This window comes from Erythranthe guttata, chromosome 5 (genome assembly GCF_056151865.1).
Source record: "Erythranthe guttata isolate IM_541 chromosome 5, IM_541, whole genome shotgun sequence".
NCBI classification, from domain to species: Eukaryota; Viridiplantae; Streptophyta; class Magnoliopsida; order Lamiales; family Phrymaceae; genus Erythranthe; species Erythranthe guttata.
Genome location: NC_142537.1, coordinates 18,189,347 through 18,204,941, shown reverse-complemented (window position 1 = coordinate 18,204,941; position 15,595 = coordinate 18,189,347). Strand labels below are relative to the sequence as shown.

Below are 15,595 nucleotides of genomic sequence, written 5' to 3'. Positions count from 1 at the left end.
TTATTTATTTTCCTTTATTGCTCAATATTGCAGATACTTATCTCTCAATATCTTCCCTTTTACTGCATGCTTTTTTCCTCACACAGAAATCAGCCAATGGGGAAAAAGCATTCCTACAATTGTGAGAATCTGAGTATCTGTCAAACATCCCAATCTGCACATTTCCAAACTACTAGTGAATCTTTCACCAGATTGTATGGTAAATAATCTTTTCTATTTTTTTATTTACCAATAAAATAAAATAAATTAATTAATTCAACCTTTTTTTTTTTTTTATTTTAATTACAAGTCCCTCAAACAGCAATTTTTCAGGTGGTGCCATACCTTTTAGTCAATGGTTGAGGGAATATTGGTTAAAAATGGTGAATTGGGATTTAATAAGATTCTTATATTGACTAATCTTGAATATATCTTGTTATTTTTCATTAAAAGATGGCCATTGATTTAAGTGAGATTTGATAAGATAACATTATATGCTTTTCATTTCTCTTATCTTGTTAATCTCCTTTTTGCTCTAAAGATACGTTGTGTCAACGAGACGTGGTTGATTTAGAAGGACAAATTTGTAAAATGCTGGACTAATAATATACTTCATTTTGGTAACACGACGATTAACATATATACAATTGGAACTTTTTATTTTTTATTAGATGAAACATTACATTTTAGTATTAATTGATTGTTGGTTCAAACATGGTGGAGAGTGCACATTGTGTGCAAATTCAGCTTGATGCGCAAATTAATTAGTTGTAGGTGAAAAATGAGAGAAGTAGAACAGTCAGAATCTAATGGATGAATAGTTAGAGAAACTGCAAGAGAATGTTTGTAACGGCTATTTTAGTAAAAACTCGTGGACTGCCGAGTTATTCGCCCACTTTTACACGAAATCGTTTTTATCTGCAAAATCAATAATTAAAATAATAAAATCCAAGTGTTCGTGTGGTTCCATGCGAGTTGGGATGCTAACAAATCCCAATTCCAAACAAAGAAGTAATAATATCATAATTAGATTGCATAAAAATTGTTAGCATCATAAAAATTGCATATATTTCAAGAAATTTGTTTTGGACAATCTTTTATGGGCCTAGGCCCAATGCAATTGGAAAATAATTGTAAGACTATGGAAATTATGGGGAGGTAAATCTAATTAAACGTTTTCTCACGGACCTCGTTGCAAACAATAAAACTAAAGAAAAAACAAAGCCAAAATAAGAGAGATAGAGAGAGAGAGAGAGAGGAGAGAGAGTGGGGTACAAGGTAGAGTCACCTGTGACGAAAAATCTCATCGTTCTTCCATTCTGGGGATCAAAATCAACAGTTTAAAGAGATCCATTTCACTTGTCAAGATCCATTTTTTGTTTAGGATACTGATTGAATTGGGTAATTGAGTAGTTGGTTTCGAGGAAATTGGAATCGGAAAATGGCGCCACCAGCTCAATCTCAGCGATCCCCTTCTCCTTCTCAGCCCTCCGGGTACTTATCCAATTCTATACTATCGCATTACCCGTGTTTGTTTATGTATGTCTGATTATCTGTTCGTTTAATCGCGCGTGTGTGTGTATGATTTGTGCGATGAATTTGAAGTGGGGAGTGTTTGTTGTAAGGGTTTGCAATTAAACTGCCTAGTATTGATCATAGCAGAATCGCAAACAAACACGAATTGTCGATCGAGTTTGTTGTGTATCTGTGAATTTTCGAAAGTAAAATATGATCTGGAAATTGCGAGTTTAACTCTAATGTACTGAGTATTGATTATTGAAACCTACAATTTGTTTAATGCATAATTACGCCCAATTTCCACCCACTGTTCGTTATCGTTCGTCTGTGTATATATTTCCATAATCGTGACCGGTGAATCATCGGATGACAATTGCAAAATGGGTCGTCTTAGTAGATGATTAATTTATGTTTGCATGTCACTCGTATGCCTTTTGTAGTAAACCTAGCCGATTTTCCTTTCCACTTTCTCGTTTTCAGACTAAGCAAAATCCGAACAGTTCTAATTATTGAAACTCTAAACCTTGTCTTGGTTTCATCAGAAAAGGAGAGGTTTCCGATCTCAAAATACAGCTCCGCCAGCTGGCAGGTAGCCGAGCACCTGGCACTGACGACACGAAGAGGGATCTTTTCAAGAAGGTCATCTCTTACATGACTATTGGAATCGACGTATCGTCAGTTTTCAGTGAAATGGTGATGTGCTCTGCCACCTCAGACATTGTGCTTAAAAAGATGTGCTATTTGTACGTGGGCAATTACGCAAAGCACAATCCAGATCTTGCCCTCTTGACTATCAACTTCCTTCAGCGAGACTGCAAGGATGAAGATCCAATGATCAGGGGTTTGGCTTTAAGGAGTTTGTGTTCGCTCGGTGTGGCAAATTTGGTGGAGTATTTAGTGGGGCCGTTAAATAGTGGGTTGAAAGATGGGAATAGCTATGTGAGAATGGTTGCAGCTGTTGGGGTTCTCAAGCTGTACCATATCTCAGTTTCGACGTGTTTGGATGCTGATTTTCCGGACCTGCTCAAGCAGTTAATGCTCAAAGACAAAGATGCCCAGGTTAGTCCAATTTATGCTATAAATATATGCTTCGTTCAGCAAGTCTGTTTCTTACACATGGATGGTGATTCTAATCTTCAAGAGGGCCGTTTTTTACTTTTCGGTACGGGATTTAGAGATATTGACGAGTTGTAGGTTTGTATGTAGGATACGTATTTTTAATACAATTTATATCATGTGTAGTATGTGGTATTGAAGTGTTGTTTGACAAAAAATGTCCTCGTCACTTTTGATACATGTAGTCCACTCTGTCATTTTTGAAAAATAATTAGCAAACATTGTATTTACCAAAAAAAGAAAAGTTACTCTTATCAAAACAAAATCGTACCCAATTATCATCTGAGTTTAACGATTTGTTTAAACAGGTCGTTGCAAACTGCTTAACATCTCTGCAAGAGATATGGAGCCTGGAAGCAAGTAAATCCGAGGAAGCAGCGAGGGACAGAGAATCATTGCTTAGCAAGCCAATTGTATATTACTTTTTAAATAGGTATATTCATAGGCCCGGTCTGAATATTTTTTTATTACTAGCTGCAAGGTCATCCATATTCTCCATTGTTTAGCGTGAGGCAATTAGCGACTTATTTATGTTTTTAGGGGTCGTCGAGATAATTGTAATTCATTATCTACTTTCACATACAGATAAACAAGCACAATGACACATGCATTGATACAATTATATTTTTCTCAATATTTCGCTTGATGAATGCAGGATTAAAGAATTCAACGAATGGGCTCAATGTATTGTTTTAGAGCTGGTTTCTAAATATGTTCCTACAGATAGTGAGGAGATCTTCGACATCATGAATCTTCTTGAAGATAGACTTCATCATGCAAATGGTGCAGTTGTATTGGCAACTATTAAGGTGTTTTTACATATGACCTTGTCCATGGCTGATGTTCATCAACAGGTACTTCATATTTTTTTATCTTATCGTCTTTTGTGTTATAATTAATGATATCATTAACATCAATTTATGTTTCCGATTGAACTCAGCACAAATTTTAGTTACCAATTTCAGTAGCAAAGGTCTATAGACAGGCACATTGGTTTTACGTTTACCAATAGTCTTCACGTCTGGATTAAAATAATTTTTTCACAAAATCTCTCCAGGTTTACGAACGAATTAAAGCTCCTTTGCTCACTTTGGTAAGCTCGGGAAGTTCTGAGCAGTCATATGCAGTACTCAGCCACCTTCATCTACTTGTGATGCGTGCACCATTTATATTCTCTTCGGACTATAAGCACTTTTACTGCCAGTATAATGAACCATTTTACGTTAAGAAATTGAAGCTTGAGATGTTGACTTCCGTAGCAAACGAGAGCAATACATATGAGATAGGTCAGTTTCATTCTATAACTTTTGCCCACCTTTTCTAACTAATTACTGATGCCCGTTTTTTTTTTTTTTTTTGGATCTATCACAGTGACTGAACTTTGTGAGTACGTTGCAAACGTTGATATTCCAATGGCGAGAGAATCGATTCGAGCTGTTGGTAAGATTGCATTGCAACAGTATGATGTAAATGCCATTGTTGATCGATTGCTTCAGTTTTTGGAAATGGAAAAAGAACATGTGACTGCAGAAACTCTTGTACGTACTTTTTCTCTCTCTAATCCTAGACTATGTGAATTTGTCGATCACATATTTATTTTGTCCCGTTTCATAAAGTTGTACTATTGATCTAGGTGCTTGTAAAAGATCTTCTTAGAAAATATCCTCAGTGGAGTCATGACTGCATAGCAGTGGTTGGGAATATCAGTAGCAAAAATGTTCAGGAACCGAGAGCCAAGGCAGCTCTTATTTGGATGTTAGGGGAATATGCTCAAGATATGCAGGACAGTCCGTACATTCTAGAAAGTCTTATCGAGAACTGGGAAGAGGAGCACTCTGCAGAGGTAATTAAATGCTATTATCAAAATGGAATCACCAAATTTTCTTGTGTTAGTAACCACATTTATCTTACTACAATATGAGACGAACGTGAAAATCTCATGTTTATTTCTTGCTAGTATGGAATCAATAGTCTCAATAGGGTTTTAAGAAGAATCAAACAAATTCTTAAATCATTTTTCCCGAAGCTACTTAGGAATATCTTGTCTGAAATCTCTATGTGCTATAAAAGCTCTTTTAATATTATGAAGAAGAGCATATACATGTTTAATTACTTTTTAGAACGAAACTTACGAAGTATAAATGGTAGTATTAAATCTCGAGCAATTGTTTTATACGATGTACAGGTCCGTCTACATCTTCTTACAGCAGTAATAAAGTGTTTCTTTAGAAGACCACCAGAGACTCAAAAGGCTCTAGGAGCTGCTCTAGCTGCTGGTCTTGCCGATTTTCATCAGGTTAAATTGCCATTATACTTGAATACGATTTTATCTATTTTAAGGCTAAAATTATTGCTGAAATCTCATTTCATTTCTTCGCAGGATGTTCATGATAGGGCCTTATTCTACTACAGGCTTCTAACGTACGATATTTCTGTAGCAGAAAAAATTGTAAACCCTCCAAAACAAGCTGTTTCAGTCTTCGCCGACACGCAAAGCAGTGAAATGAAAGATCGCATATTCGACGAATTCAACAGCCTCTCTGTCGTGTACCAAAAGGTACGTCTACTTTCCTACCGAAATATTTAAATACTGAAATGTAATTTACGAAGGAAACAAGGGTTTTGTAAGTCTTTAACCAATCAAGACATTTTTTTTTATAATTTTTTTGCAGCCATCGTATATGTTTACTGATAAAGAACACAGGGGCCCGTTTGCTTTCTCGGAAGAACTTGGTAATCTGTCTATCGAAACAGAACCTGCAGATAATGATGCAGTTTCTGCACCGAGAATCGAGGCTAATGATAAGGAGTTACTATTGAGTACTTCCGAGAAGGAAGAAATTCTGGGTTATGGTACTAATGGTTCTGCATATAATGCTCCTCCTTATAATTCCGCTACAACGATAGGTGGTTCACAGGGACACTTAGACCTTGTGTCACTGGACCAACCATCTACAGCATTTCCGAATGCCAGCTCAGCAATGGATGAACTGTTCGGTCTTGGAATGCCAGCTGTACCTGGTTCAGTATTGCTGCTCAATGCTAAAGCTACTATTGAATCTAATGCTTTTCAGCAGAAATGGCGTCAACTGCCAGTATCTTTATCCCAGGTTTATAAGACTTTTTAACTTCGTTACTATTGTCTATATATCAATTGTTGGATGTGTTAAACACTTGATATAATATCTCATTAAAATTCCAATCCATTTTTTTTTAAATATACAGGATATCTCGATAGATCCACGAGGAGTTGCAGCAATGACGAATCCAAAGGCCCTCGCTCAGCACATGCAAAACTATTCAATGCACTGCGTAGCTTCGGGTGGTCAAGCACCAAATTTCAAGTTCTTTTTATTTGCACAAAAAGCGGAGGAACCTTCGGCTTATCTGGTTGAGTGTGTTATTAACTCATCCTCGTGTAAAGTTCAGTTAAAGATCAAAGCTGATGACCAGAGTACCTCCCAGGCATTCTCCGATTTGTTCCAAGCGGCTCTGTCCAAATTCGGTTTGTCTTGAGCGAATATTCAAATTTGATATATTTTTTTGTTCTCTTTTGTAAGGAGAGTTTTTGTATCATTTAATCTGACGTGTACAATAGGAGCAGAAAAAGGCTCATTATGTTGTTTGTCTGTTCAACTTCCTCCCGTCGATGAGTTTTACGACTTATTAACTTTATATATTTCTTAATTTTGAAAAGAAGAGATTGCAATAAGGTGTTATTTATTCTTGAACACGCAGTCATCAATCCTACCTGATCTGTTTCTCCTTTACTTTTCTTTTGAGAAATCGAGTTCTCGGAATTTTGATCTAAAAAGTTATATCACTAACCAAAAACAAAAAGGCATAATACCAAACCATAAACAACAAAATGAGGCCTAAATTGACAATTACAAGCCTGCTACATTGAGTCAACTCAAAAACTGAATTCGAAATTTCACTTCCACAAGAGTGAGTAGTACTCTACATGTAAGGCAATTTCATGAATTGGCCTCAATTCTGCACTTTTGGTGGTCTATTTAAGAGAAGAAACAAAGTACAACTGATTCACAACTAAATCTCATCTTCTACGTGCTTTTTTTAGTGCCGATAGAATTGTAACTGAATAATGTTTGATTACTGGTTGACCAGAAAAATACTTTTTGCTCTCAAATAGAAACAATTAAGAACGGCGAAAAAATCAAGTCTTGTCCTTACTTCTTCGAAGGGAGTATAGTTTTGAACCACTGCTTCCAAGGGGCATCTTCTTGCTGCTCGATCCAAGAAAGAAAGCAGCTATCCAACAAACAGAACAAGTTGACGTAAAGAAGTTGATATTGAACTGGAACAAATCGGAAGTTTGCCACCTGGACAATCGGCCATATGCCTCCCTCCAGAATTAACGCTGGGAGAAAATCTCTCTTGACATCTTCCTTAACTTGTGCAGAAGTTTTCCCGGAAGCAAAGCCCATGTAAGTGAAGAACACCAGTAGATCCAAGGGGCCAAATATTATACCATCAGCTGCTACTTTTGAAGCAACAAAACGGAATGAATTTTGCTGTAGCTTTAGCCGAACCTTAATGATTCGGTCCAGCCCTTGATACCTGAGAGAGAAAGGGATAAACCACCTCAGCATTTGCAATTGATTGAAAACAAAAAAATGTAACTGTAAAGCTAAAAATCTGAAACTCTTTATAGGTAAATTAGTCTCGTATACTGGTAAAATACATACCTCATCAAGTAATGCGAATACGAAACACAGACATATAATTGACAGTTTTTTAATGTTTGGTCTTAAAATGCTGCTGCTACTAAACAAAAAGGGCACTATCCATTACCTCAACACTAGAATCAATGTGAGTGCAAACAATTTTAACCAATATTTTTTCTAGTCACAATTACGATGTAAGCTAGTGGGCAGGGTAAGAAATTCTAAACCAATCGAATCATATAGGTGTCACGCGTTTTTCACATACTTCAAGATGTGTAAATTGAGACATACAAGAGGATTAGGGATCTATGATGAGAATTAAAAAACATTGACCCCCTAAATGGTTCGGCAGAATTAGTGTACGTTTAACATGGATGAGTACAGAACAATGGTCCAAGTCATTGAAACTTATAACAATAAAAATTTGATTGACCATACAACTATTGTCATTAGAGCATCGTCCAAAATAGAAAGTTCAACCCAAGCATTACGAAAACATCCGGATGGAAAGATTGCACGATGTAATGCCCACAGGGTGTGCAGAGCAGTGCACATTATAATGGTAAGACGGAAGATAAGAACCCATATTTTTGCATGAAATTATCCAGTGTAGAAAAAGAATCTAAAACCGATTAACAGACCAGAAAAAAATATTAATGGCAAAGTATAATTTATATTCTTCTGAGATAAGCAGAAACCTGGAAAATGCCATATTAAGAGTAATTGACAAAGGAAAACTTACCAGAAGTGGCCAACAGGACCAACAAATCCAAGCCCAAACAAAGCCGTGCAACCAACTCGTCTCCAATTGATTTTTAGTTCTTCATCTTTATCTTTATTTTTATCCTGCGGGCGACATCAGGGTTACCATTGTTCAGTGAAGAATCAGGAGGTGAAAATTAACAACATATGAACAAGAAACAGATAAAATCAAGATTCCCGAAGTTCATTCCATCGATAATATTTGACAAAGAAAGGAGAAAGAGTAGGTTCATTCTTGAACACAAATATTGTAAATCCTCTCGATGTCAACATTGTACAAGATTTTATGCTGAGAAGCGACTTAAATCTCGATCAAGCGGCACTAATGTGTTATTTTACAAATTATATGGGGACTATAATAATAGCACAGCAAAAAAAATTATCCACTAATCTACACGAAATATATACCAAGTCACTAATGCGAAACATCTCTTTAATGCATGCCCTCGATCCATGGATGCCGCTCATACGATAGCAAGAAGATCATTACATAACAAGTAGTACACGGTATAAAAGATCATTCAAATAGAGATTCACATTACTTCACAAATGTAGAGATGCCACCTGACAATATAATTCAATTCATACACAAAGCCTCGACCACAATAAACTCCAACGAAACTTAAAACACAAGAAGAACTTTCTTAACTACGATTTCTTGAGAATCGAGTGTATAGAACATAATGTATGCAGTGTATGGAAGTGTTCTTAGTATCTACGACATTTCATAATCCAAGTTTGAACAAATCCAACAAACAAGGCGAGTGTGATATGCAAACAATCTACAAATAGGACAAATGCAAGTAAGGTACCTAAACGTAGCATTGCCCGAATCATCAAATAAAATCGAATCCACGCCATACTTTCGTATTACTCAATTTCATAAGACAATCATATTTTTTCTACAACCGACACACGCGAAAAAAGGCCAGCCAGAAAAAAAGGATCGAAATACAACAATACGAAGGAACCAATTCAATCAAACTCAACACACGTTCAAAAAAAAAAACCCCAATCCAAATAGAACAAAACAAACAAACGCACATTCAAATCATCAGAAAAAAAAAACACCAAAAAAAAAATAGAAAAAGAAAAACAAGGATTACTGACAGTGATTTGGAGGTGGAGAGGTTTGGCGGTGTAGTGAGTAACGGTTTGAGCGGCGATATCGCCGAAACCCCAAATGAATCCGGAGCTAATCACCTGGGTTTTAACTGGGTGTGTTGATAAGCAATTCTGGTACCACTTCCACAGCCGCAACATGCTGTACGCTAGGGTTTGTATTATGAATTTATAATCCACTGTTCTTGTACTCTCTGAAAACGGTTATACTTGTATGTATATGTATGTATTCTTTGTTGCAGCAGAAATTCAGAGAGAGAATGTCATATCCTGGGAACCTTTAATGGAGAAATTTGGTGAGAAATTGAAGAAGTGGGGGACGAAGAAGAAACGTAGTACAAGAATTACGGCCAATTTGCCGGAGAAGGTGGCGGAATTGGGTGATTTGGGTGAAAAAGGGGGGCGGAAACCTAGAAGTGGTAAAGATTGGATTTTTGGATCTGAAGGAATTGGGAACCCGATGTTGGCTGTTGCTGAGGAAGGAAACGACGTCGCAGAAGGAGATTAGGAATTGGGCCATTATTACAGTTTATATCACTATTGGGCCGGTGGTTTTTAGTAATAGTTGGGCTCAGTTTATTTATGCTTATTAGTAGTTTTTTATTACCGGGCTGAAATTAGGGAATGCTTTTGGTTTTATGTTAGTACTATAAATGTACTATGAACCCTAAATTAGAAAGCAATTCAGATTTGGAAATTATTCTATCCCTCTTTATTTCTTCTGCCTCTTATCTACTTTCTTCTTTCCCAAGCTTACTTTCTTATTATCATATTATTATATCACTGAATTCAATACATTAAGTTACATATTATATATCAAGGATCTGACAATTGGCTACCAGAGCAAGGTTTAAACGATTATCACACAAAGGGACATTCATCATGGCAGAAGGCACCAGAGCTAAAGATCAGCTGGAAACACAGAAGAAATTAGTGGAACAGAGGATTCAAGAAGAGATGGGGAAAAGGCAGGCTGTTGAGATGAACCTTCAGGAGCAGATCCATCAAAATCAGCTAAGGGCTGAGAAATCTTTTGAAAATCTGCAGATCCAACTGGCTAAAATTGCAGAGAGGATGGAGGTTTATCACAGGGATAAATCCATTATGGGGGAAGGCTCATCTGCAGGAAATGGTTCTTTCCCACCTCACCTTCAGCATGAGAATGTGACTAGGACCTTTCAGGACTCAAGATCTCACAGAAACAATGATCAAGTAGGGCATTCAGATCCTTTTGCTGGGAATTTCAACCCAAACCCTAGGCTGGAATTTCCCAGGTTTGATGGAACAAACCCTAGGGGTTGGTTATTCAAATGCCAAGGTTATTTCCAGCTGGTTACTACTCTCACTGAGAAGCAGAAGGTAACATTGGCAGGGCTGAATTTTGAAGGGAGGGCAGCAGTTTGGTTTAGCCATCTGTTGCAACAGGGCAATGATTACACCTGGGATCAGTTTGTAGGATTGGTGGCAGCAAGGTTTGAAGAGCTGAAAGAGGCTAAGGTTTTATCTGAGCTGATGAAGCTGAGGGTCACCACATCTCTAGAGGATTACATCAGTAGGTTTGAGGAGCTCAAATCCTATCTGATGATGTTTAACACTAGGGTGTATGATGAGGAGTTTTTTATGACATGCTTTGAGAGTGGTTTACCTGAGGACAATCAACAGTTCTCCTCCCTATTTGTAGCAAAGGACCTACAACAAGCCTTTGATCAAACCAGGAAACAAGAGGCACTGTTGGAAGCATTTGCAAGGAGGGGAAAGTTTCAATCCAAGCAAATATCTACCCATGTTTTTCAGTCAAAGAAACCACTGCAACACAATCAACCAAACACACAGACTGCCCTAGTCAAAACCAACACCACTCAAACTAATTACCCTCCAAGGAAGAACCTCACAATGTCAGAAATGAGAGCTAGGAGGGAGAAGGGGTTGTGCTTTAATTGTGATGAACAGTACCAACCAGGTCACAAGTGCAAGTACACTCAGTTATATATGGTGATGACTAGTGCAGAGGAGGATGCTCATTTGTTGGCCATGAGTAGCAGGGAACAAGTTGAGGGTGAGGAGCAAATAGAGGGTGTTGAGGTATCTTTGAATGCCATTGCAGGACAGATTGGAGCAAGAACCATTAAGGTGCAAGGGGAGTTAGAGAGTGGACCTATCAAGATTCTTATTGACACAGGGAGCACTCACAGTTTTATCTGTGAGCAGTTAGCACAACAAATTAATTGTATCACAACAAAAGCCCAGCCAATGCTAGTCACAGTTGCAGATGGAGGAAAAATGAAGAGTGGACAAGTGGTAGAAGGACTAAAATGGTGGATTCAAGGGGAGCCTTTCTCTTTTCCTCTAAGGTTGCTGAAGCTAGGGGGCTATCACATCATTTTAGGGTGTGACTGGCTGTGGGAAAACAGCCCAGTGAAGTTTGACTACAAGAGGAGATTCATTAAGATTAGGAGGGGAGAACAGAAATTATTGATCACTGCACATGAGGAGGGCAATGGGAATCAGTTGTTATCTATGACACCCATGGAGAAAATTGGCCCTCATACCCCCAACTTACAGTTGACAGTTCCTACTGAGGTAACAGCATTACTGCAGCAGTTTGAGGAATTGTTTTTGGAGCCACAGGGGTTACCCCCTATCAGGGGAACAGAACATCAGATTATTCTCAAACCTGATGCTGTTCCAAAGCAATTATGTCCCTACAGATACTCACATTCATCAAAGAATGAGATAGAGAGCATAGTGGAGGAGCTGTTGAAAAATGGGACAATAAGAAACAGCCAGAGTCCTTTTGCTTCACCAGTTCTGTTGGTTAAAAAAAAGGATATGACTTGGAGGATGTGTGTTGATTACAGATACTTAAACACAATGACTGTTAAACATGACTACCCTATCCCTGTGATAGATGAATTGCTGGATGAGCTGAATGGTGCTAAATGGTTCACAAAAATGGATTTAAGGTCTGGGTATTTTCAGATAAGGATGAAGGAAGAGGATGTGTATAAGACAGCTTTCAAGACTCACCATGGTCACTTTGAATTTTTGGTGATGCCTTTTGGGCTTTGTAATGCCCCAGCTACCTTCCAATCATTAATGAACCAAGTATTCAGTGGTCATCTGAGGAAGTTTGTGCTGGTGTTTTTTGATGACATCTTAGTCTACAGCCCTACTTTTATGGAGCATTTGGAACATTTGCAAATAGTTTTTACTATTCTCAAGACACACAAACTTTATGCAAAAATGTCAAAATGTCAATTTGGGCAAACAAGTATTGAATACTTGGGTCATATTATCAGTGACAAGGGAGTGTCAACTGACCCAAGCAAGATTCAATGCATGTTAGACTGGCCTCAACCTTCCACTGTCAAAGGCTTAAGGGGATTTCTAGGCCTTACTGGGTATTACAGAAAGTTTATTAAAGGTTATGGGGTGATTAGCAAACCTTTAACAAACATGTTGAGGAAGGGTGGATTTAATTGGACCAGTGAATCAGTAGCAGCTTTTCAGAAGTTAAAAGAAGCAATGAGTACATCCCCAGTTTTAGCCTTACCTGACTTCAGCAGACCCTTCATTGTGGAGACTGATGCTAGTTCCACAGGGCTAGGGGCAGTTCTAATGCAAGATTCCAGGCCTATTGCTTTTCTTAGCAGGGCTCTAAGTGCTAGAAATCAGAACTTATCTATCTATGAGAGGGAATTCATGGCTGTTCTGCTGGCAGTAGCAAAGTGGAAGCATTATCTGCAAGGGCATCACTTTATACTGAGAACTGACCAGCAAAGTATTAAGTATATTATGGAGCAAAAGGTTACTACAGCCTTACAACAGAGGTGGATTTCAAAATTGATTGGGCTAGACTATGAAATACAATATAAGAAGGGTATTGAGAACAGAGTGGCAGATGCCCTTTCAAGGCAGGAAGGAGGCCAAACAGAGCTGAATGCTATATCCAACCTTCAGCCAAAATGGATGACTGAGGTTATTGAAAGTTATACCAAGGATCCTGAGATCAGCAAGATAATTGGAGCCAAGTCTATTGATGACAAAGCATATGGTGAGTATTCAGTGGTGCAGGGGATTCTCAGGTACAAGGGTAGGATTTGTGTTGGTGGAAATGAAGGGTTGAAAAACAAAATTATGGAGAATCTTCATTCTACAGCCATTGGAGGACATTCTGGGATACAAGGGACTTATCAAAGGATTAAGAACTATTTTTATTGGCCTGGAATGAAGATGGATGTGACTAAGGTGGTGCAACAGTGTGAAGTTTGCCAAAAAGCCAAACACATCAACAGCCCCTATCAAGGATTGTTGGAGCCATTGGAGATTCCACAGGGAGCATGGACTCATATATCAATGGATTTCATTGAAGGACTACCCAAATCAGAAGGGAAGAGTGTGATTTTGGTAGTCATTGACAGGTTGACCAAATATGGACACTTCTTAGCCCTATCACACCCCTATTCAGCTCTAACTGTGGCTAAACTTTTTCTTGACCATATTTTCAAGCTGCATGGTCAACCTATCAGTATTGTCACTGATAGGGATAAGGTTTTCACAAGTAATTTTTGGCAGGAATTATTCAAACTACTGGGAACCAAGCTGCATATGACATCATCCTATCACCCTCAAAGTGATGGGCAAACAGAACGTTTAAATCAATGTTTGGAAAATTATCTAAGGTGTTGCACTAGCCAACACCCACACAGATGGCTTAAATGGTTATCACTGGCAGAATACTGGTATAACACTAACTACCATACCAGTCTCAAGGTGACACCTTTTCAAGCCCTCTATGGTTACAGTCCTAATCACCTATCCTTAGGACCCTATTTAGACATAGCTAATCCAGAGGTAGCTGAATTCATCGAAGACAGACTACATACAGTGGAATTGCTTAAGGAAAACTTGCAACAGGCTCAACATCGCATGAAATGGTATGCTGACTTGAAAAGAACGGACAGAGAATTCCAAGTGGGGGACTTTGTTTACCTGAAACTGCAGCCTTTTCGGCAGAACTCCGTCGCCCTCCGCCGCAACTTGAAGCTCTCTAACCGCTATTATGGACCGTTCCCAATTGTTGAAAGAGTTGGCAAGGTTGCATATCGCTTGTCTCTACCCGAAGGCTCGAAGATTCATGATGTCTTCCACGTTTCCCTGCTCAAACGGCAGATCAGTCCTACGAAGGCGAGCAACTCAACCCTCCCAAACCTGGACGCTGAGGGGCATCTTCAAACTCTGCCCCTGCGAATTTTGGGCACTAGGGTTCTCCATCTTCTGGGGAAAGACGTACCACAGATCCAAGTGCAGTGGACCGGAGCTCCACCGGAGGAAGCCACGTGGGAAAGCTTTGAGGATTTCGTGGCAAAGTATCCTACTTTCGATCCTTGGGGACAAGGATCAGCTTCAGAAGGGGGTAATGTCATATCCTGGGAACCTTTAATGGAGAAATTTGGTGAGAAATTGAAGAAGTGGGGGACGAAGAAGAAACGTAGTACAAGAATTACGGCCAATTTGCCGGAGAAGGTGGCGGAATTGGGTGATTTGGGTGAAAAAGGGGGGCGGAAACCTAGAAGTGGTAAAGATTGGATTTTTGGATCTGAAGGAATTGGGAACCCGATGTTGGCTGTTGCTGAGGAAGGAAACGACGTCGCAGAAGGAGATTAGGAATTGGGCCATTATTACAGTTTATATCACTATTGGGCCGGTGGTTTTTAGTAATAGTTGGGCTCAGTTTATTTATGCTTATTAGTAGTTTTTTATTACCGGGCTGAAATTAGGGAATGCTTTTGGTTTTATGTTAGTACTATAAATGTACTATGAACCCTAAATTAGAAAGCAATTCAGATTTGGAAATTATTCTATCCCTCTTTATTTCTTCTGCCTCTTATCTACTTTCTTCTTTCCCAAGCTTACTTTCTTATTATCATATTATTATATCACTGAATTCAATACATTAAGTTACATATTATATATCAAGGATCTGACAGAGAACAATGGCTCGTGTTCTATTGTTTCTCTCTCTCTCTCTTCTCTCTCTTAAGTTTTATCTGCTTCTAGGTTTTCTCTCTCTCTCTCTCTCTCTCTAAATATCTTTCTCTCTCCTCGTTTAAATAATAAATAAATAAATAACAATCCTAGTAATAGTCCAATTACATAATTTATTTACTTGCATTAGTCCACGTACTTATAATTAATTTGAGTAGAAAGTAATATATATATATATATATATATAAATAATTTTAAGAATAAAAGATAAGAAGAAAAGTATAGAATATATGAAACAATTTATTGCACTAATTGTAATAATGTCAAATTAATATTGATATGAAATATATATATATATATAGGTACTTACATAATCTTTTCCAACCTTTAAAAAAAATTAAGACAATCCAATTTATTCTAAA

General features: G+C 38.0%; 2 protein-coding genes across 2 annotated transcripts; one reads left to right on the top strand and one right to left on the bottom strand.

The window, feature by feature from the left end:
* Positions 1–998: 998 nt before the first annotated feature.
* On the top strand, positions 999–6,322 carry LOC105967081 (adaptin family protein). Its single transcript, XM_012991640.2, has 11 exons — positions 999–1,473; positions 2,040–2,556; positions 2,922–3,046; positions 3,269–3,467; positions 3,671–3,899; positions 3,985–4,151; positions 4,247–4,456; positions 4,799–4,909; positions 4,994–5,170; positions 5,286–5,723; positions 5,839–6,322. Exons 1-11 carry the CDS (start codon positions 1,421–1,423, stop codon positions 6,127–6,129), a joined length of 2,517 nt encoding a protein of 838 aa, XP_012847094.2. The 5' UTR covers positions 999–1,420; the 3' UTR covers positions 6,130–6,322.
* A 148-nt stretch (positions 6,323–6,470) lies between these two features.
* On the bottom strand, positions 6,471–15,262 carry LOC105967083 (Peroxisomal membrane 22 kDa (Mpv17/PMP22) family protein). The gene is made up of 4 exons (XM_088818155.1): positions 15,180–15,262; positions 9,174–9,446; positions 8,044–8,147; positions 6,471–7,194 (listed from the first exon to the last, which is right to left on the bottom strand). Exons 2-4 carry the CDS (start codon positions 9,324–9,326, stop codon positions 6,804–6,806), a joined length of 648 nt encoding a protein of 215 aa, XP_088674281.1. The 5' UTR covers positions 9,327–9,446; positions 15,180–15,262; the 3' UTR covers positions 6,471–6,803.
* Positions 15,263–15,595: the final 333 nt, after the last annotated feature.